General features: G+C 37.0%; 1 protein-coding gene across 1 annotated transcript in view; it reads right to left on the bottom strand.

Annotated features, from left to right (window-relative positions):
• RFX6 (regulatory factor X6) overlaps positions 1-22160 on the bottom strand; it is a 39588-nt gene that overhangs the window by 11805 nt on the left and 5623 nt on the right. The window contains exons 5-11 of the mRNA XM_061366183.1: positions 15273-15350; positions 12157-12184; positions 7025-7132; positions 4573-4650; positions 4366-4479; positions 1196-1245; positions 346-505 (exon numbers count right to left, since the gene is read on the bottom strand). Of these exons, the coding sequence (XP_061222167.1) occupies positions 346-505; positions 1196-1245; positions 4366-4479; positions 4573-4650; positions 7025-7132; positions 12157-12184; positions 15273-15350 (616 nt within the window). The remainder of the gene's footprint in view (positions 1-345; positions 506-1195; positions 1246-4365; positions 4480-4572; positions 4651-7024; positions 7133-12156; positions 12185-15272; positions 15351-22160) is intronic.

The following is a 22160-nucleotide window of genomic DNA, read 5'->3' as shown; positions in this document are numbered from 1 at the left end:
TCTCCCAAACCATCACATGGAGGTGCCTTCTAATTGCAGATACGTATATCCTAGCCAAGACAGCCTTGGAGCCCTTGGCTGCCTGTGAAAGTCTTTCATTATAACCATGGTCTTTTCTCTCTTTTCCACTACAAAAGTTTGAAGTTTTGGTCAGATCTATTTATGGTCATTTCCTTCTTGTGTGGTTAATACTACAAGATGTTGAGTGTTCCATAGCTGAAGTTGAACCTTGAAAAAATAACGCATTGTATCTCCTAGCCTGAAAGGTGCATGAAATACAATTGACTTTTTCATATATATATATATATATATATATATATATATATATAGTCTTATTTTTTTTACCTGTGCTAGGTGTAGGAATGATGTCTGTCGTTTCAGGGAGGAAACAAATCTTCGCGCAATAGGCAGTTTCTTATCTGTCAGGTTTTCTGGTAGATTTTCCAAAGAAGAAACAACCCACTGTTCCCAGTTTTTTGCAAAATTTCTTATATCTGCCAGTAAACTATAAGAAAAAAAAAAAAAGTGTTTTAGAGAAACATAAATAAATTTGCCTTATTTATTTATTTATTTAAATAATACAGAGGCAACTTATAATAATGCTTAAATATTATTGTGGTGCATAGGCTACAAACCTGAAAAATAGTCTGGAAAAAGGTAACAATTATTTTTCTTTAAGAGCCACAAGTACATTTATTTCTTTTTTGATTTTATAGGGCATTAGTGTAGAAGAAGCCTATTATAATATATTCAACAAGTCAGTAAAATGGGACATTAAAATACTGTGTAATAGAATCATAGAATAGTTAGGGTTGGAAAAGACCTTAAGATCATCAAGTTCCAACCCTCCTGCCATAGGCAGGGACACCTCCCTCTAAACCATATTACTCAAGGCCTCGTCCAACCTGGCCTTGAACACTGCCAGGGATGGAGCATTCACAACCTCCCTGGGCAACCTATTCCAGTGCCTCACCTCCCTAACAGGAAAGAATTTCCTCCTTATATCCAATCTAAACTTCCCCTGTTTAGTGTTCTATAACTGTCTTCAGAGCTAAGTGTATTTTGCCATACATATGATACTGTTCTGAAGAAGAGAATAAATATTTTAAGAACATTTATCTGGGATACAGAATTTCTGCTCTTTACCTGGAATATGCCTAACAAACATAATTTATTATTATTGACAAATACCTACCTTTCTGGCATTTCTTGCATTGTTGCAGGGATAAGCACATCTGTAAGGACCTTCAAAAAAGTAACAGAAAATTATATCAAGCTTCCACTGGCTATTTATTCACTCATATCTTTCTTGTCTACTTAGATTGCAAAGTGATAAGGACAGGAAATTAATGCAGAATAAACCCATTCAACTTACTGTCCAGATACTTGAAGTGTTATTTAAAGCAGTAATTATTTGAAGTGATTAAGTTATTTAAAGTGATATGTTACTTAAAGTGATACTGAAGCATTTGAGGCCAGGTGGGATGGGGCTTTGAGCAACCTGGTCTAGTAGAACATGTCTCTTCCTGTGGCATGGGGGATGAAATTTGATTATCCTTAAGGCCCCTTTCAACCGTCAATGAGTCTATGATTCTATAATATTTATATACCTAGATTTCTCCCATCATTATTAGATAGGAACATAAGAGATATTTTTATATTTATGTAGCTCCCGTTCTTAATGTATGCCAGCATGCCAGTAAAACAGGAAAGGGCTATCACTTCCATGATAGGGAAATCAGTAGAAGTGAGATGCATAAACACTTTGTCTTCTCTAGAATCACTGAGTCTAAGTAAAGCATGTCCTAAGTCCTCATGTGCTATTAGCCACTTGACTCTTCTCTCTCCCATACTGAACATGGATGGCACTGAATGTGTTCAGAGTTTTGGACAAATCCCTGATAGTTAAGTATGATGTAGAGCTGTTTAGGAAAAAAACTGTACCATCTGGCATGCCTTCCAGGGAATGTTATTGCAGAGGGCAAAGCTGTCAGCTTATATCCTAAAATCTGTTTCCACTACTGATGTAAATGGTTTAATAACAGCACAACAAAATTTCTCCTTCTTTCTGCCAGCTGTGCTGTCAAGAATATCTAACATTATTATAAGTGAGAAACAGTAAGACACAAAGAAGAGAAACAATAGTAAATTGATGAACTTTTGAGAAATTCTGTCTTACTTGATTTATAACTTAGGGCTCCTGTAGTATTTCTGCTTCTGTCACATTAAAAAATTGTTACAAATAAAGTTAATATTGGCAGCACTTTTAGAGAAAGGAAAACCTCATAAACTTAAGGTACAATATAACCTCTACAAGTAACGAGGCTTAATGGCTCATCTCCAGGGCAGTAATTATGATTCTTGATGCTAATTACTGTTACATATCCCTGCTAGCTAAAACGCTTCTTCTAACTTTTGGTATGTTTCTAGTAAATACATAGTTTCATCTTTTCTGGATTTTTTCCACCATGTTTTTCTACATTAAAGAATGAAATAGGTGGCTGTGACACACTCAGTAATAAACAGTCCCAAGTCCCTTGCTTTGACTGCTTGGTGTTTTACTATTAGCCCTTATAGTTATTTCTTCCCATTGATATGTGGTCCTGAAATTTATTAAAGAGAAGATGACAAAGCTTTTCTATTCATATGCCATGTCGTACCAAAGGAACTTAAAGTACTTTGCAGCTATTAATTAATGAACTGATCTGATGTTCCAAATTAAAAGCTCCAGTGCCATTACATTTTTCTCCCCAGTGTTCTATTATAGAATCATAGAATAGTTAGGGTTGGAAAAGACCTTAAGGTCATTAAGTTCCAACCCCCCTGCCATGGGCAGGGACACCTCACACTAAACCATGACAACCAAGGCTTCTCCCAGCCTGGCCTTGAACACCACCAGGGATGGAGCATTCACAACTTCCCTGGGCAACCCATTCCAGTGCCTCACCACCCTAACAGGAAAGAATTTGCTCCTTATATCCAATCTAAACTTCCCCTGTTTAAGTTTTAACCCATTACCCCTTGTCCTATCACTACAGTCCCTAAGGAGGAGTCCATCCCCAGCATCCCTATAGACCCCCTTCAGATACTGGAAGGCTGCTATGAGGTCTCCACGCAGCCTTCTCCAGGCTGAACAGCCCCAACTTTCTCATCCTGTCTTCATATGGGAGGTGCTCCAGTCCCCTGATCATTCTCGTAGCCCTCCTCTGGACTTGTTCCAACAGTTCCATGCCCTTTTCATGTTGAGGACACCAGAACTGCACACAATACTCCAAGTGAGGTCTCCCGAGAGCAGAATAAAGGGCAGGATCACCTCCTTTGACCTGCTGGTCATGCTCCTTTTGATGCAGCCCAGGATATGGTTGGTTTTCCAGGCTGTGAGTGCACACTGAAGCTGGCTCATGTTCATTTTCTCATCGATCAGCACCCCCAAGTCCTCCTCCGCAGGCCTGCTCTGAATCTCTTCTCTATTAACCAATCCTGACCTTACAATACTCCTCACTTTCACTTAGTTTCAGCTATTTCTGTGATCATGCTGTTAACTAGATTAAATAACATGGCACAAAACCTCTGCAAAATCAATGTTCCATAGATTTTTTTTAAATCCAAAAAAATTCAGAGTGCAGCAGTTTTGCTGGTACATCCAGCAGCATAGGAACAGAAGCAGAGTGCAGCAGGCAGGAGAGGCAGGAATATCTTAACCCAGTATTCTTCCAGATTTGTAACATGAAGCCTTGGCCTGACATAACCTGTGAGTAGCAGATTTGTGTGTGGAATTACCTCGCTGATCTGCCACAGACTGTCTTTGCTGGTAGAAATTGCAGTAATCATAGATTCATAGAATGGTTAGGGTTGGAAAGCATCTTAATACCATTTAGTTCCAACCCCCCTGCCATGGCCAGGGACACCTCCCACTAGACCATGTCACCCAAGGCTCCGTCCAACCTGGCCTTGAACATTGCCAGGGATAATTTACCACTTCTTTAGCCAGCCTATTCCAGTCCCTTATCACCCTTACAATGAAAATCATCTTCATTATGTCTAACCTGAATAATCTTTTAAGTAAAAACAAGGCTTCAGTTTCCATCCAGTCTTAATTTAGCCTTGTTGGTAAAGCAGCCAAGCAAGTAGGTCAGGATTTCACTATTGCTGTGCATCCTGTAGTCACATAAGAAGTGTCCAGCAGTGCTGAGTCTGGACTTCAGCTTTTACATGCACCAAATTTCATTATTTCAACTGAATCCTTCCTGATTTACACAAGTGAGAGGCAGAAAGCAGCCACAGCATCCTGTTACTCTAACTTTGATGTTGTTTTAACACAAGCAAAAGCTGTAATGTACACATGAAGCTAAATGCTTAACTTACCTTATACAGTATTGAGTCACAAACACAGAAGATGTCAACAATGATGGGATTTTCAAGCAGAGGAAGAAGATGGTCGGGCATTCCTTGCCAAAAATGTAATAAGAAATGCTGAATCTAAAGGAGCAAGAACCAGATTCACAGACATAAATAACACTTCCTTGTCTCCGTGTGCACATATACCAAGAATGTGTGTTCAAACAACCTTACCTCTTCGAAGTTCCCATTAATTGCATTGTCAAGGACACACTGACAGTGTGTCTTGTACATCATGATAAGAGTATCTACCTATTTTGGAAGAAAGAAAGATTAAACACAGATTCTTAGCTCTCTCGTTTACTGCTAGTGATGTAGATTCCTGCTTTCTGTAGTTAGCATTTAAACATAGAATATAAATTGCATTAAAATGCATATGCACAAATAGGCAGCCTGTATAGCCAGAAGTAATGAGGAGGTCCCTCTAGATTTTATTGACATTTTTGAGTCTTGATGCTGTTGTCAGAAATGTAACATCTAAGACTCTATACACTGTGAAAATGTGGATATCAAACCAAGGCAATAGCTAGATTAGCCAGTCAGATGGCAAAGTAAATTCCCCTTTCTGAAGCTAAGATTAATCCCAAAGAGTAGTGCAAGTTAATCATTAGGCTACTATAGGCGTCTATGAGTGTTCTGAACCATCATCTGGTTAGACAAATGAGAAAATAGCTGCCAGTCATTTGGTCAAAGTTTAATCACTGCTTTACATGAACAGAACTTTAAAAAGCAGTACTCCCTTTCATCTCATCAGGCTAATTTATCTGAGTGGAGTGTTCCCTCATTTTAATAACTCTTCAGAGGTATTACAAGACTTTGTAAAACATAGTGGTAAATTTTAAAATCTGTATCAGATTATAAACCAAGAAATTTTATAAAGTATCTTAAGGAAAGAAAAATGCTAGCAAAACCATTCTTATGGTCCAGAATCACAGAAAGTTTGTCACAGCTTGTGAACTTCTCTGGCAAACCAATATCAGGTTTCAAATTCACCTAGTACCACCTTATTTCAATAGGTTTAGCATACAGATTTCTTCGAAAAGAGATCTTGCTGACTTTCAGATCTGCATCTGTAATTACATATCTTTGAAAAACACAGGCAAAGCGTGAGACTCAAGAACATTTTATAGATTTTTTTTTAAGGGGTTGATGGAAGTTAAAGTTTTGGGTGAGCTTTTTTCAGAAACTTAAAATGAAGAAATTATCAATCATTTTAGTGCTGGCTCCTATATTTATTAATTCCCCAGAGATTTCAGTTGCATGCAGATTCTTAGGAGTTTAATGCAGGAATAAACCTTCATGTACAGGATCTCTTCTACAGAGTACCTAAATATCTTAGGTTCAGCAACCCTTGGCCAGATAAGGTGAAGGAAGTGAAAGATGATAAGAAAATAAAACAGGAAACAAGACAACAAAGAATGAGGAAAAAGCAGCAAGGAAAGAGAGAGCAGCAGGCACACAGTATTCATCTCTCTTCCCATAGTCTTCTCATAACTCCATAAATCTGCCCACAGTTACCTGCAAAGCTCTGCTGAGCCCAGCATCATCTGATTCAAACATTAGAGCAATTAAATGCTTCAACCCAAAATGAAGATAAAATGAGTTGCATCTTTTTCTTCATTGTTGGAGTGGTAAAATTCAGTTTTGCTTATGTTGCTGTGTTGGGTCTGCATGGAATCTCAAATGTTCTTCAGATTTAAATGTTACAAGGACATTTTATATATGAGAAATGTCAATTCACTGATAGAGACTATAACAGCAGTTGATGCACACTGCTGAGTACACCGATTTCTTTCTTTAGGAACTGTAAGATTTCTAGCTAAGATCTCTGTCCTACAGATGGCTCCTTTTGTTCAGTCCACACAACAGGAATCCTTGGCTTCATGACTTTCAGAGATCAAACTTTAGAGGAAGGGATCATAAACCAAAAAGCTTTAAAGCAACATTTCTCAAGACAGCCACCATCATGACCTGTACTGGAGGCTAAATTGGAGAGTTCTTAATGTGTATCAAAAGGTTTCCAGCACAATTCAGGGACGTAGCAGCCTGTAATGTGACCAGAAACAACAAAAACGTAGCACACAGGCAAGGAGTCAAAGACCTAAAACATATGCCAGCAATACTTCTAACAGAACAGTTACTTTTAGGATGAGCAATACTAAGTGTTGATTTGGGGAATAAAATTTATTAATTAAAAAAAAATATATGTTCAGATTTTCAGTCTCTTTTCAAGCAATTAATCAAAAAGAGCAAAGTTCATCTAATTATTTGTTGTGAATTATTTGTTCTGATCTAATCAGAACAAAATTTACCTTAAAACCAAAGACATTTAGAATGAATACAACTCTCAGTTATTTGTTTGTTTTGCTCTCCCATTCTTACATACCATCAGTTTGTAAAATACCAGGTCAGTTAATAGGTAAATAATTCAACCACCTTTCCAGTGGAAAGCCAGTTAATCGGTGTTAGTAAAGGTTTGCCCCCTCTATAAATCAGTCACCTCTATTTGATTATGGACATTTCTGGCTCTTTCATGTCAATACCTCAAAGGCTAAGATATGAAGAAACATTCTGTGGTAAATTTTGATCTGTAAGTAAGTCAGAAGAGAAGTGGCTCACATTTTACCTTGTCTTTAGAAATGCACCCTTGAAGCAAAAGGTGTTGAGCACTTGGAAACTCTGGGAGGAGAGTCCCAGTTTTGGAACTCAGAGAATATTTACGAGTGAAACCACCCTGAAATGGAAGGGAAAAAACAGGACCATTGAAATAACCAATATGGATTCAACTGAAATCAGAAATCCATACTAAGTTGCATAGTATCTCACAAGTCTCTCAATATTCCTGAATATTTATGTTCAGATAGTCCTTCAAAATATTGACGCATATCCGGACTTGAGTTCAAGCTCAGCAAGGTAAATAGGTATGTGCCAGATCTAAACTTCACCAAATGCAGTTTTCAGAGTAATGCAGCCTTTAAACCATGTTACTTCATGTAATTCTACAACCTTTGGGTTGATCTATGTTTAAAAACCGAAATAAAAAATTCTCTCCTCCACAGTGTGGACTGTCATACCTTCATGGAGACCCTCATACCCTCATGGAGATATAAAACCCAAAGTTTTATTTAATATGTGTCTTGCTAGCAGAAGGATCTAGAGTAGTGGAGATATTATTGTTCTTCCTTGCTCTCTTCTTGTTCTGATAGCATGGCAATAGTGACTTCTGCTGGTTTACTATGGCAACCATTATTTTAGTTGATCATAAAGTTTGATAATATGTTATAGTGTTATGGATGTGATGGTATGTAGGGTCTACAGACACTTACTACTTAAGTATTTATTATTAATCTCTTTGAGATTGTTGCAGATTTGACATGAAGCCCCAGTTTCCTTTATCAGTAAGAATGGTATTCTTGGACATTCAGTGTTCTCCAGTTATTGCTAAGACATGGTCAACGTTGACCTTGATACAAGTTAAATTGCTCCTGAATTATGCTAAATTCTGCTGAGTTTCTTTCAGTTCTTAGAGTTCTTAAGCCTCTTAAGCTGGTTTAGCTTGTGACACCTGAAATACTGTAGACACATCTTGTACTAGTGACAGATTGAAAAAATATCTTGAATAACAATTAGGTGCTAACCTTTGGAGAGATAAGATTAAAGGATGAAACAACAAGCTGCCTTGTATATGTGGATACTGACTGTTAAGCAACATATGGTAAATCAACCCTTATTTAGACTCCTAACCTAATACTTGCACAGAATCTGATTTAGTCTACTTCACAGTAAAGCTGAACAGTAATGTTCTGTAGTGATACAGTATTACCATGCTTATATTTATAATGCACACCTGTCCTGGTTCAGCAGTAGCAGTCATTTTTCACCTTCTTAGTAGCTGGTGCAGTGCTGTGCTTTTGACTTTCAGCCTGGGAACCGTGCTGATAACACCAATGTTTTTAGCTGTTGTTAAGTAATGTTTAGTCTGACCAAGGACTTTCTGAGCCTCATGCTCTGCCAGGGAGGAGGGGAAGCAGCAGGAAGCAGAGACAGGACACCTGACCCAAATTAGCCAAAGAGGTATTCCATACCACAGCACATCATGCCCACTATATAAACGGGGGGCAGTTATCCGGAAGTACTAGATCACTGCTCAGTTGGGCTGGGTATTGGTTGGCAGGTGGTGAACAGTTGTATTCTCTTCCCTTGTTATTTCCCTTATTATTATTACTGGTGGCAGCAGCAGTGGTTTGTGTTATAGCTTAGTTACTGGGCTGTTCTTATCTCAACCTGTGGGAGTTACATTCTTTTGATTCTCCTCCCCATACCTCTGGGAGTGGGGGGGGAAGAAGGAGGGAGGTGAGAGAGACTGCATGGCTGAGTTTAAATGACAACACCACATTATGCTCAGTAAGCTCTCAAATGATATAATTAAGAGGAAACCCTCATTCTCAAGAGAAGCAATAAATTCTGTATTATGATTTTGTCCTTACTGATGGAATTGTACTTATTCTCATAGAATGGCATTCAAACCCAGAGAAGACTATTTGGCTGAAATCTTTGGATGCATTTTAGCCCACCCAGTCCATATATCAAGGCAGTGTGCAGAGCCATGAGAGGCCTTCTGTATATACCTGCAGTAAATCCATTACATCTGTGCAGATTCCCTTTGTACTAATGGATGGATATATAACCATGCAAAAGACATTTGAATGGCACTTGAAGTGGCCTTTTCCTACCCGTTTGGATGCAGTCAGATTTCACTGAAGTGGAAATAGTAGGTATATAGTATAACACATAGTATAAAAGTGGGCAAAGGGGAGTATTTACCTATAAATGTTGATTTGTGAATTAGAGGCCAGTTTCAAGGGAAATTCTCTCAAATACTGTGTTCAGAAAACTGTAACTGCAACAGACTTACTTACTATATATGTATATCCCTATTTTTATAGGGTGAAATGTCTGACAAAACAGACAGCAAGGAATGAAAGTATACACTATGCAAACACACTTTGACTGCCCTATATACTATTCAAATATGCATAAAACTCTAAGTCAAAGAAATTGAAGAAATGTAGAAACATTAGTACTTCTTCCTGTCAATACTTCTGTGGTGTTATAGTTGCCTATCAGTACCAGGAGGTTTGTTTTTTCTTTTTTAATAACAGGAGTAATCTTAATGATTTTATTATGTAATTACCCATGAAATATATTAAAAGTTCTGATTAAGAGGGATCAGTTAATTTAAAAGAAGGCAGTGATGCTGGTGGGAGGTTTAAGAGAGCATAATCTGCAATGATTTTACCTTGCTAATGGTAATGACCGTGCCTCAGTTCTAGGCTTAATATTTTAACCTGCTGCCACTTGCCCTTTCAATTTAATGCCATCTGTTTCTAATGACCATTTAACATTAAGATAATGACAGTAATATTATCTGCCTAATTAACCATGCAGACTCTAATGGTGCACTAACTGCTTTAGATAAAAGAATTTGCCGATATCTCCCCCTACAGAGAGAATACTACAAAATGTGATAAAACATGCCAGAAGTAAACAGTGTCCCCAGCACTCAATAAGTGTTCATTCAAATGCCATTTACTCAGTATATTTAGACAATCAGTGCTTTAACATCTTTTCAATGTCTGTATGTTGCTATTGAGAATTACTCCTTATGCAATCATTGTAAATCTTTCTAGAATACCTAATTGCATGTACTTTTGTTGTGTGGCTGACTGGGTTTAAACCATGACACTTTTCAGGCAAATGAATAAGGATATATAACCTGTTCACTTTTTTGAAAGTACACTGTCTAATCTTCAGTACACTGAGATTGTTAAAAAAGTTTTGACCATGAAAGATGTTTTTGGTGTTTTTTTTTTATTTAAGACCTGCCTCAATAATTCCAGACAACACAGAGCTAGACAATCAAAAACTCATACTTGCTTATTTCCGCCAAATTCTCTGTGATTCTTTTTCTGGGAGGACAAATGTATTGAACTTTGGGAGGACAAATGTAATGAACAGGTTTATGGGACTGTTAGCTCCCAACCAGATGGGGAATGCCACATCAGAGATAGAAGTGAATGTGCATTAATTTATGCCAAGGGAGCCAAACATTTCCCATCTCAAAACTCTGAAAGAATGAATGTTGTACTAGTGCTCATGAATCCTTGAATATGCTGGGGATATCCCATGTCATAACACTATCTTTTTTTGATAAGATAGCAGATTACCTGAATGAGGAAAATGCAGCAGATCTAATCTACTTGACATGGTGTCACCATGGGAAATCATTAGTTACGCTGGTGAGAGTGGGGATTAGTACAGGAATGTAAAGTGCTTAAGAAACTGACTCCAACTGAAATGCTAACAAGTTTTGTTGACAGGGAAACTACTTGGTTGAAAAGGGATTGAAGATTTTCAAATATCAGACTTAGAGATGATCACACTGAACATTTTATAGATTAAATTGGCTGATATGAGCTAATGAAGCCATCAATAAAGAGGAAGACCAAGAGGTCATGTGGAAAGATCTGGATGGCTTTGAGATAACGGCAATAAATGGGACAAAAATCAATAGAGCAAAGCTACACTTTCAGGGACCAATAAGAATTTCTGCTATCAGCGAGGAGTTGCTTATCTGAAAATGAAAAAGGAGAAAGAGTTTCTGTGCATCAGTTGATCATAGAGGGTATATTTAGTCTAGTAAACTAAATGGTGCAAGGAAACGTTCCCAGGAAATGCTGTAACAGTGTTATGCAGATGGGTCTTGGCATTCTTTTGGCCTGTGCCAATTAGCAGTCTACCAAACAATTCCTAGTAATGCCTCAAAAATACCTGCATGCTAGGGACTTTTCTCAGTGGCAATGTGGATGGGATGTGCTTATGTTGTTTTGTATGTTCAGGAGTTTAATATTAATACATGCAGGCTATGCTATGACAGTTGAAGTCAGTGTCAAAGCAAAATCCTGGGAGCAATTCTTAACTCTTAATGTACAATAACCCATAATTCTCTAGCATGAATACAACCACAATGACAGTGACTGTATCATAGCATACAGTACTGAAAATGTAGGTTACTTGTGGGGGAAAAGAAAAAAAAACCACCACAAAAAAAACAACAAAAAAAGCAAACACAGTTCTAGAGTTCATCAGAAGGCACATATCCAATAGAAATTGGAGATATGCCATTTACAAGTCTCTATGATTGTTTTTTTTCTATAAAGACACTCAAATGAGAACAAGTAGAGTGAAAGGCTGTAAGGCTGATCAGAGGTGCTTAAAAGTGTTGCTTTTTCCATCTAGCAAGTTAAAGCAGTGAAAAGACTTATCAGAAGAAAATGTCATGAAAACCAAAAATTAGAAACAGACAATCCTGACCAAGAAGTATACAATTCTGTTTATTAAAAAAACCCATCTTTTGGCTTCCAGTCAGATAAATGAGATTCTGAAAAAGCCAAAGTTATGAATGCAAAAAAGTTAATATAGAGCTTGATCCTTTGCTTATGGGGGTCTATTATGAGCCTCTGTGATTATGGGGAACTGGATCAGAAACGGAACCCCAGAAGGTGGGGTTATTTCTAAGAAAAATCTTATTTTTCTTTGAATATTCAGAGGAGCAAATGCTCAGCTCATGAAAAAGAGACATTATTCAGTCTAATCTTCAACGAAAATATTGTTGTATTTTAAAAAGAAATGAAAACCAGAGATCATATAATATTTCAATTATAACAGAAGTAAAAGGAAACACACTACAACACTTACCTCGTTCTTTAACTTGCTTCCAGAGAACCTTTGAAAACAAACACATTTGGTGATTTTTTCATAAGAGGAACATTTTTAGAGATTGTAGATACAAATACATATAGAATAGATCTATTAGAAAAAAGATCACATTCCTCCAAATGTAGTTACAATAAAAATCATGGGGGTTTTGTTTTGGTTTTTTGGTTTGTTTGGTTGGTTGGTTTTGGGTTGTTTTTTTTAACTTCTTCTATTGATTTGCAAATGCCTGAGGATGTCAGGACACCTACTTCTAAAACTTGATGATTCAGATCACTGACTAAACGGTAAAGTATGAAACACAGTTTCAGTTTTTTCTTCGGATCTTTACAACTTCATAAATAGCAAAAGGGCAGCATAGGTGTGAGTCCTTAAGGGCTTTACCAGAAGATACAAAAAAATCTTTGACACAGCTGAGTAAATTAGAAGTAGAAGAAAAAATCTATTATTTACTTTTCTTATGAAAAATGAAGAAATTATAGTGATTTTCTGTTATTTTTTCATTACAGCATTATTTGGATGCAGGTGAAATGCATTTCTGAGATAAAAGATTCATTAACTGGCAAAAATGTATTGCAGTATAGTGTCTGTCCTATTAAGGGTCCAATTGAGAGATTCCCAGTGAAGTCATTGGACTATCAGGCAACTTTTCAGTGCAGAAATTAGAAAGCACACTTTTAAAATCAAAATTAGTAAACCAGACAATGTGTAATTATAGAGATTCTAATGGATCAGTATAATGATAAATGTTGTTTATTACTTTCTGTTCTGCTAGCTGCCAACCGATAAGATACTACAGGCAACATGCAGTCTTATAATTATTAGCAGCAATATTGTGATTTCATGCTGTTGAGATGCTCTGCTGGCAGAACAGAAAATCAGAGGCTGAGCAGTTGTCCCACCCAAGCCAGCCACAGGTGTCTGACAGCTCCCATCATGTGATGATCCAGCACGTTACCTACAGAATTCCCTTGGTTGTTGGCAGGTGAGTATGAAAGAAGGCGTCACTCAGTGTGTTACAATGTGGAGCTTATTACCTTCACAGCTAATGTATTTGTCACGGACTTTGGATTTCCACATGTGCAGCAAAATGTACACAGAATGTACACCAAAAACATGAGACAGCATCTGCTGACATTGTTCCTTCAGAGCCTTAATTGCTAGCTAGCACTACCCTTCACACAGTGCTCTGGATACTAATGATTTTTGGTGTTAGCATGTTAGGTATGCTCCTTTCACAGTGCAAGGCTTGATATTTAAATGAACTGGGAGGTCAAAATTAGACTGGAGTTTAAGGATTCGGGCATCTGCAACCCTGCATTTAAGGACTATTGTACTCAGCTCTATTACCTAAATCTTCATACACAAATACCAATTTAGTCTGAAATAGCAGTAGAGGCCTATATTTAGGCATCTAAAGTGAGCCCCATTGCCCCTTCTAATCTTTTCACAAGCTGCCATCTAACATGTAAGCCTTGTGGTAAAGGCCTCCATATGCCTATATTTGTGCACGAACATGGTGTGATCTGATACCATTATCAACCCTTATATTTTAACTGCCTAATTCTCCCCCAGGCTTAATTCAAGAACTATATGTATAGCTAACCTACCAGAATAGACATCAAGGGAGAGATTTTACGACGGATCCTTATATACAGCAGCAAGCAACTGGGAGGGTCACTCTCAATTTTGAATCCCTATACTGCCTGACTGTTCCCTTACCCGGAAGACTGTTCTTAACCCCAGGCTACTGCATCAGTCTCTTCACACAGAAAAATCCAACCAGACTGCAAAATGAGCATTTGAGCTTCTGTTCTAAATCAGCTAGGAGGCAATTTCAGTGCCAGAAAATTCACCTTCTCATACATGAGAGCACAATTCCCACATAAAGACAAGTTTCCTAACTGGTGAATTAGTGAGTACTCTTGAAAATCTTAGAGAGTATCTGTGCCACCTTTATGTGAGCTTATACTGTTGGAAATACAGCTGTGGGGAAATCTGCAGTACCTCCAATTTCTTTGTGTTCATTGTTGCTAGATTCTGCAAAGACAGAGCTTTACACGAAAAGGGCACTGGCTGACATAAAAATGATGACTAAGAGTGATTATATTCCCTTAAATGAAAATAACTGTCTTTTAGTCAATTAAATGAGCAAGTTGTTCAAAGTAATTCTGTATTATAAAAGAACCTCATCTCACTGTGTACCAGCAACACCTCCACAGCTCTGGATAAACACTGGACAAGGAAATGGCATATTCCAGTCTATTACACCTTAAATTCTGCAGTGGAGAGATCCCTCATTTTAAGCATCATTTGCAATCAATTTTTACACTTGTCGCATTGCTTGGAAAAAGTCTCTTTGGATATAACCTAAATATGCCACCAGTTGAATTTTCTACATGTAATCATAAACTCATTTATCCCTTTCCTTTCTCAGAGTCCTCCGTTGATACAGATATACTGTTGTAGACAATGAAAGCCATCGTTCAAGCCATATGTGAACAGAGACATTTGTTTTACGAACTATTAATCTTTGGCAAACTAACAGGCAGCTATCGTAACGTATTGATCCTGCTAGCTGTCCCTTAAATAAATATAATTAGAGCTTCCTGGGTTAGGTTTAAACTGATATTAGCCAGTCAAAGGACCTGTAAATATTAATCTACAGTGACCCCTCCCTCCTGCCCCACAGGTGTCAGCTTCACACCATTCTACAGACATTTCATAATGGGAAGGTGTCCTGGGGAAAGAACTCAGAGGGTGACACAAAAGCAAACAATATGATACAAGTGTTCTGGAAATGGTGTTTTGTGCCTCACACAAAACTGAACAAATCCTTTGCTGTTAAAGTTGGTACAGATCTACACTGACTAAGGAGGGGCCATACTGGAAGTCACTACAAAAAGGTCTAGATCAACCTGTTAAAATCATTGTCTTCAGGGAGCAAGCTGCTACTTACATATAGAAATACAAGACACTGAGATATGTAGCAATACTAGTTCTGGTATTAATAAAAATTAGTGTTCTACCTATACCTTCCTAAGGGAAGGTTAAAGTTAGACCTTCACTGACTAAGTTTGAGTCTTATGTTACCATACCTGGTTAAGCCTTTACCAGAATACACAGAGTGGTAGTATGCACTGCTTTCTTTAATGCCAATTCCATAATAGTGATACCTGTGGGGGAAAAAAAAGGAGTGTTTATGAGTGATATATCAAGTAAAGCAAATTGTCAAATTGATTTTCAATGCTTTCTGAAAAGTTTTCTTAACAGTGTCTACCACTTCCTTTCACTGACATGAAACAAAATCTGGTCTCATAGAAAACAATATTGTCATGATTTGATCCAAAATCCAGGGACAGGTTCTTCTTTAAATTTAAAACACTTTCTCTCTTACAAGAATGTAGCTGGAACAGCAAATCTCCCAGAAACATGTTGCATCTCTTTTTCCCTAATGTGCTTTATCCCTCATTTTATTTTATTTATTGAAAAAAGTGCTGGGTTTGATTTACAGGTTTAGTTTCTCAGGCTTACCACCATTATACTTAAGACAGTGCCACAGAGCACTTCCCAGTTGAAACTAACTCACCAGTGTACCCTATAAATTAGTGTATAGCCTCCTATGAATTAAAATGCTAACTTATCATTTATTCATTCTTCTTTCAGCTTGTAGGCTGATTGACTCTGAATTATTCAGCCACTTAAGCAGTTTTCATCCACGTTTGTCTTCCTTGCTGGCCTCCTGGGAATCACTGCTCTCAAATACAGATGAAAGAAGGAAACATGTTTCTTGCTCAGGCTCTGCAGTGCTGATCTCAACACCTTAACCAAAGACACTAAAAAGGGTGGGTTGGTGCTAAGGAAAACAGCTATGCAGTAGATACTTACTGCTTTCCAGTGATTTTGCTACAAAAGAATTGACCTTCAGGAGAAGGGCAGGAGAGCAAGCTGGGGGCAGCTCTTTCTTTACCAGTCATAGCAAAGTTTGCTTGAGTTCATCTATCAAAGGTGATAGGCCCTGTCTTAAAAATTCCACTCAATAGATTTAGAAACTGATTGTGTTAAACCAAATTTGTCTAAGAATGTTATGGACAGTATACTCAGGTTCATTTGGGTTTTACTGAAGCTTGAAAACACCATGGCAGCTGGTTTAGCCAAACTGCTCCAAAGTAATACTTGTAGTTCAAGTACATTGCACTGCACTAATTCCACAGAAACTTCTCTAAGAAATATACTCTTGCGACACAAAGCCCCCAAGAAATAGTCATAGAACACATAAACAAAAGTTTTCAGCTCATCTCTGCTGTTTGTGGTGATACCCATTAAAAGAAATTATAACTTTACTGTTTGGGACAGTCATTTTTTGTATGGGACAGTCACAGATAAGAACAAACCCTCAAATGCTGATATTTGCAAAGCTGACTAAAGCCATTAGATATAAAAGATGTTTAAGAAAATGTTCATTTATGTGATATATATTTGCTTATCCTAGGTAGCTATGAAAATCTCAGCTGAAATAATCATTCTATTTCTGGACAGCCTGTGGTATGTATCCAGGATTTTACAGCCAAGAATTCTGAACAGAAAGTGGCTGCTGTTAAATAGTGTAGCTTTTACTCTTTGCCTGAAACTGATGAGCCAACATAATACCACTAGATAGCAGTGGCACTTGGTGACCCATAGGAAGGCAAATAGTTTCTCCCCTGCATCTTTACTGTTAATTCTTTTTTTGCCTATAACTGTATTCTTCTGAGAGATGGTGATGAGCTGACTTATCAAAGCAAGGTGGCACCTCAATGTGGTTTAGAATGCCAATGGGACCTCTCATTAAATGCCCTACTGCTAGACTGTTGTCCTCTGGTTCTCATATAGTACTGTGTCATCTATGTTGTGAACTAAAGTCCTGAAGGTTTTCAACTGCTACTTTTGGTTTGGAGTATTAAACAGACAGACTTGGGTCAAAGACCCAGATCTGGAAATTCCTAGTATTTGTCAGAGTCCTAACACAAATGCTACAGGCATCAATATTTTTTCGTCTTTCATGAAAATTAAGCAATTTTAAATGTGACATAAGATGTATTGAAAATATACGTGTATGGATTCTTGCAAATAACAGCATTTACTTCATCTTGACATTGCAAAGCTGATGCACTGAACAGGATGAAAACCAAAACAGAGCTGTGACTACTTAACAATGTTATCTGCATATTTGTCATTGGCCATGCAAGCAAGCAGTTGTATCTCATTCCAACACCCTAAATCTCTTAGTTTTAACCACATGCCTTTTTTTAAATTCTAAAGCTAAAACTCCATCCTTTCACTATGAACTTGGAATTCCCTTCTGCTAAAGTTGAAGTGGGCAGAGACAAGGAAAAACATCACTTCTTTAGAAAGTTAGGATTCAGTATCTAGATTATTCAATATCCAATTCAACATTAACATATTCAGGATAGAAATGTGAACTGTTGTATGATTTGGATTTTCAGGTTTCCAGTAGTAGACAATACACTTGTTCCTCCTCCAACATATCAGAATTTACTGTTGTGACATTTTGTCATGGAGAATAGGTATTTTCAGTGCCTATTCTGTGTGTATCAAGACATAGTATTTACCATTCCAATTTCCTTCAGCTCTTTGGGTAGCTAAATTTTTACTACTAAAAAATACAGCTTTCTAGTCATGACACAGAAGTAATTAAAAAAGAAGTATAATCTGTACTTTTCAAGCTCTTTCAGGCATACTTTATGGAGTAATAGGTTGTGAAGATTTTTATTCTCTTAAATTCTCTTAAAAGCCAAAATTGTTAACTGAATGGCTTATTTTGGGCTGCCTGTTGAGAGTTGAGTATACCCATCCCAGACACACTGATAAGATCCTTAACTTACTTCAGGTAACTTATTTCTGTGTCTTTATATGCATATTTCTATGTGTATGTACAGTATATACCTATTTTACTATTTATATTGCTATTATATAATTAATAAAACAAGTCATCACAAGCGACTTAACTCTCAATTTTTGTAACAAACCTTTTGAAAAACAAGCTGAACTGCTTTCCTCTTTTAATTGCAGTGGTTTGTTGTAACATATGTTCCTATACAACTAGTAGCTCTGATTTTAGCATACACTCACACAAATGACAGATGATAAGGAAATGATAGGCTTAAGCTGTTCAGGGACTTGCAATAACTTGTTATCACAGGGACAGCTGCCATATCAGTTTTATTAACCCACTAAATCACTCCTAATAAATAAGATAATAGTTTTCAGACATGACGGGTAAAATCTAAGATTCATCATTGATCAAAGTCTACAAAGAAATTAAATTGTAACTTGAACTCAAAGAGTCTCCTGTGTGTATGGACTGAGCAGCACGTACGTTTCCCAAATAGCTGCTCCAGGTAACCCATGTACCATGAAGGCTATAACTGAATTCTAGCAGTGACCACCGTATGTCCAATATTGCCTATGCAAAAAGGTGTTCTCAGAACCTACTGCACAGACAACTGTTGCTTTTGAAATACTAATCTAAGAGAGCAGTTCGCAGTATTTATCATGCTGGATCTTCTTCCACTTAGCAGGAATATGGAAACCTTCCCCTACAATCATCAATCTGAAGTGATTAATATAAACATGCAACAAATGAGCTTAATTTTAAAAATTGCATCCAGTGCCTTGTACCTTCTTGGCCAAATGTTTAAATGAGTGTTTTGGTACTGACACTTTTGTACAAATATGTTGTTGGATGTAAACACAGAGAGAGAAACTCTAGACTCAAACTTCTAGGACCCCTTTTTAAGTCTCTCTTTTGACCAGAACTGAAGATGACAAATGCTGCTTGGAATCAGAGGAGGAACTAACTTTTGCGTGTCTCACACCTTAAAACAGAACCTGTATCCCACACCTAAGAGCAGAATTTCTTTCTCAAACCCAAACCATGCTCATAAGAACGCCTGAAAGAGCTTGGCCTTGTTTTGGTGTGGGAGAAAACCTATTTCTGTCACCTTGAAGATGATGGAAAAGGAACTGATTTTCTTTAATTTCTGAGCACAGCCAGGCTCTATCAATACATTACTGTGCGTGCATGCAGTGCCCAGTAAGGCATTTCATTCCTTGATATATATAAAGAACAGTGATTCTGTTGGAGAGGAATTGTCTTTTTCCTTTCATGCTTTTGCAGCATCTGGTGCAGTAGAGCCCTGGACTATGATCAGAGCACCTAGGCAATGCCATATGAAATCATCACTGTCAGTGATGACATTACTATTACTGCTCATACTAACATTATATTGAAATAATATAACAACAACAGAAATAAAACAATGTCACTACACTACCATGCTTAAAAAAATAGGAGTTAATTGCTAGTTAGAAGTGTCTCTTACCAGTCTCAGTAACCCTGCTTTTTTCCACACAGAAACAGCTTACAACATTTAGAGTTCATGTTGACATAAAAGCAGAGGATAACTAGTCATTTTCTGAAACTGATAAATAGTCCCTTAACTTGCTTATTAATTTAATTTAAATAAATCTGAAACTGATAAATAGTCCCTTAACTTGCTTATTAATTTAATATAAATACTTCTGAAATCAGGCTTATGTTACTAACTGCTACCTGGTGAAAGCAGAAATGAATTTGCTCCTCAGTGAGTCTGTGGTTCTGAGGTGAATATGGTTCGCAACATCAGAGATAGATAAATGGATAATCAGAGACCATTATTTATCCTGCCACTTCTCTATGGCTGCTTGCTGATCTGTTCAGTCTCTGAACTGGAGATACTGTTACTTGTGCCTTTCATGAGGTCCTTTTTGTACACAACAAGAACAATGTAAATGTATCTTAGTGGAAATGAGAACTGAAGAGGAAAAGTCTCCAAGGAAAACTCAGATTATTTAAAAAAAAAAAAAAAAAGGAAAAACAAATGCCAGATGTTCAAACAAAACCTGCCAATGCCTCATCCCTTTAAGGAAATTGTTCAAGAACAGTTAATCCATATGAAAATATGGCACATAATACCACCAAGGCCAATAGAGATACGGGATTTGCTGAGGAACTGTTGGGCATGAGGCATTTCCATGCTCATAACGTTAAATGTCTTAGACAAAAGGGGAATATAGTGACACATGTTCCAACACAATTAATTTTGTAGCTAGATTTCCATGCCAAAAACTCGATTTTAAATATATTCCTTTACTTAATAGAGGTTGACTTACAACGTTTTAAATTGTGCAGACACATGATATGTTTGGAAGTTTGGATCCTGACTGGATCCTGGTTATCAATTCATTAGATATGTCAGAACAAAACTATGATGAGCATTTGGAAGACTTTCGCCCTTATATTATCTCATTCATTGTAACTTGAAAGTGGTTCTTCAAATATGTTGGGTTATGAGCCTGTGTAAGACATAACCAATGCACTGAGGAATTAGTAGGTTGCCAAATATTCCTGAACAGATTGTGCCAGACGTCCTAAAATGTTAAACACAACACCAGCAGCAAACGTCCATCTGCAAAGCTAAATCTACATGAGCTTATGCCCATAACAATAGCTAAACTTCACCACAGGTGACAATACATGAAATCCTTCTTTTCTCCTATGACTAATCTTTCTAACAGTGACTTTCCCCAAAACCCCTCTATTCAGCATCAATAGGCCATTTTCCAAAGAGGAATTAACTTCAGTTCCAGTTTTTCTGTATACAGTGCAGACCATGTACTCTCTCTTGAAAAATATCAATGGATTATGAATTTGCAAGACTGTGACAGAAACTGTCCTCAGTTAAAAAAGGAAAAATATTTTATGCAGACTTTATTTCCTTTGAATTTTATTTTAATTAATGAGTATTTAAAATAAATACTGGAGACATACCCAGGAAATAGAATGCCTTTGTAAAAACTGGAAACTGAATTTCTTCACCTTCATTTATACTTCAACAAACCTTAAAATTCACAAATGACATCTCCGGTGCATTCTTTAGCAAAACTACATTGGAATCAACTGGCTATTTCTTACGTTTCTAAGGCAGGAAGAAAACCAAGCATAACAACATGAATCAACCTCCCCAAATTATAAAAGTAAACAATTTACAGACATTTGCTGTATATTGCAAAGCACTGGGGGAAACCACAGCCTTGTATTTATTTTCCTTTACAGTCTCCTTTCAATCTGAGTTTTGCTTATAAATTACCGAGAGACAATAATAACTTTGTGTTTCAAGGCTAAGTCATTCAAAACAGTTTTCCCAAACAGAATGAGTCTCTTCTGCCAGTAATTCTGGTTCTCTATCTTGTTCACTAGCAAAATGCTTTGCTAATTATCTGGGGTTTAGTTTTGTTTCAGTAAACCATCATCCCTCCGTGCTTTCTTCTATAAGTCAAGGTTGGTTTCATGAACCTTATTCAGTAAGTATATAAGAATATTTTTAATTTGAAGCATGAGAAAAACCCTAGGGCTACTCACATGTTTAAAGGTATGTGTCTCCTAAAATATTCGCATTAATAATAAATGTTCAATTTCTGTGTTTACACCGAAAGCTGGACACAGTATCTATCTTAATTTGCTCTTCATAGAAATAACTTATGTTTTGGAGAATCTATTCTGAAGTAAATAGAAATACACAGATAAGGATCTGGTCTAAATATTATTGGGGATTGAAAACCATTATGTTTCTGGAGGTTACTTTAAAAGAACAAAATTATTTAACTAGCCCTGTTTCTGTTGAATGGTACCAGCACATTATTTCAGTTTAAATATTTTTTTTAAAACTGGATATTAATAAACACTGAAATAACAGTGTAAAGCACAACACTCAGAAAATCTCAGAGCCAGACTTGGTTTCAGACACTACAGAGAACTGTAGCATTTGTCACTTCTCAAACAGGGATAGAAGTTTTCTTAGAACTGCCTAACTCATAGCTTTACTCTAGCAACATCCTAGAGCATTATTTTGACTTCTCTACATTCCTTAGCCAACACGCTAGGC

Source organism: Neopsephotus bourkii, unplaced genomic scaffold (assembly GCF_033783945.1).
Source record: "Neopsephotus bourkii isolate Nb327-2 ecotype Australia unplaced genomic scaffold, CSIRO-AGI_Nbou_v1 NB_1314, whole genome shotgun sequence".
Classification (NCBI taxonomy): Eukaryota; Metazoa; Chordata; class Aves; order Psittaciformes; family Psittacidae; genus Neopsephotus; species Neopsephotus bourkii.
Note: the sequence above shows the minus strand (reverse complement) of the source record. Positions and strands in the feature narration are given on the sequence as shown.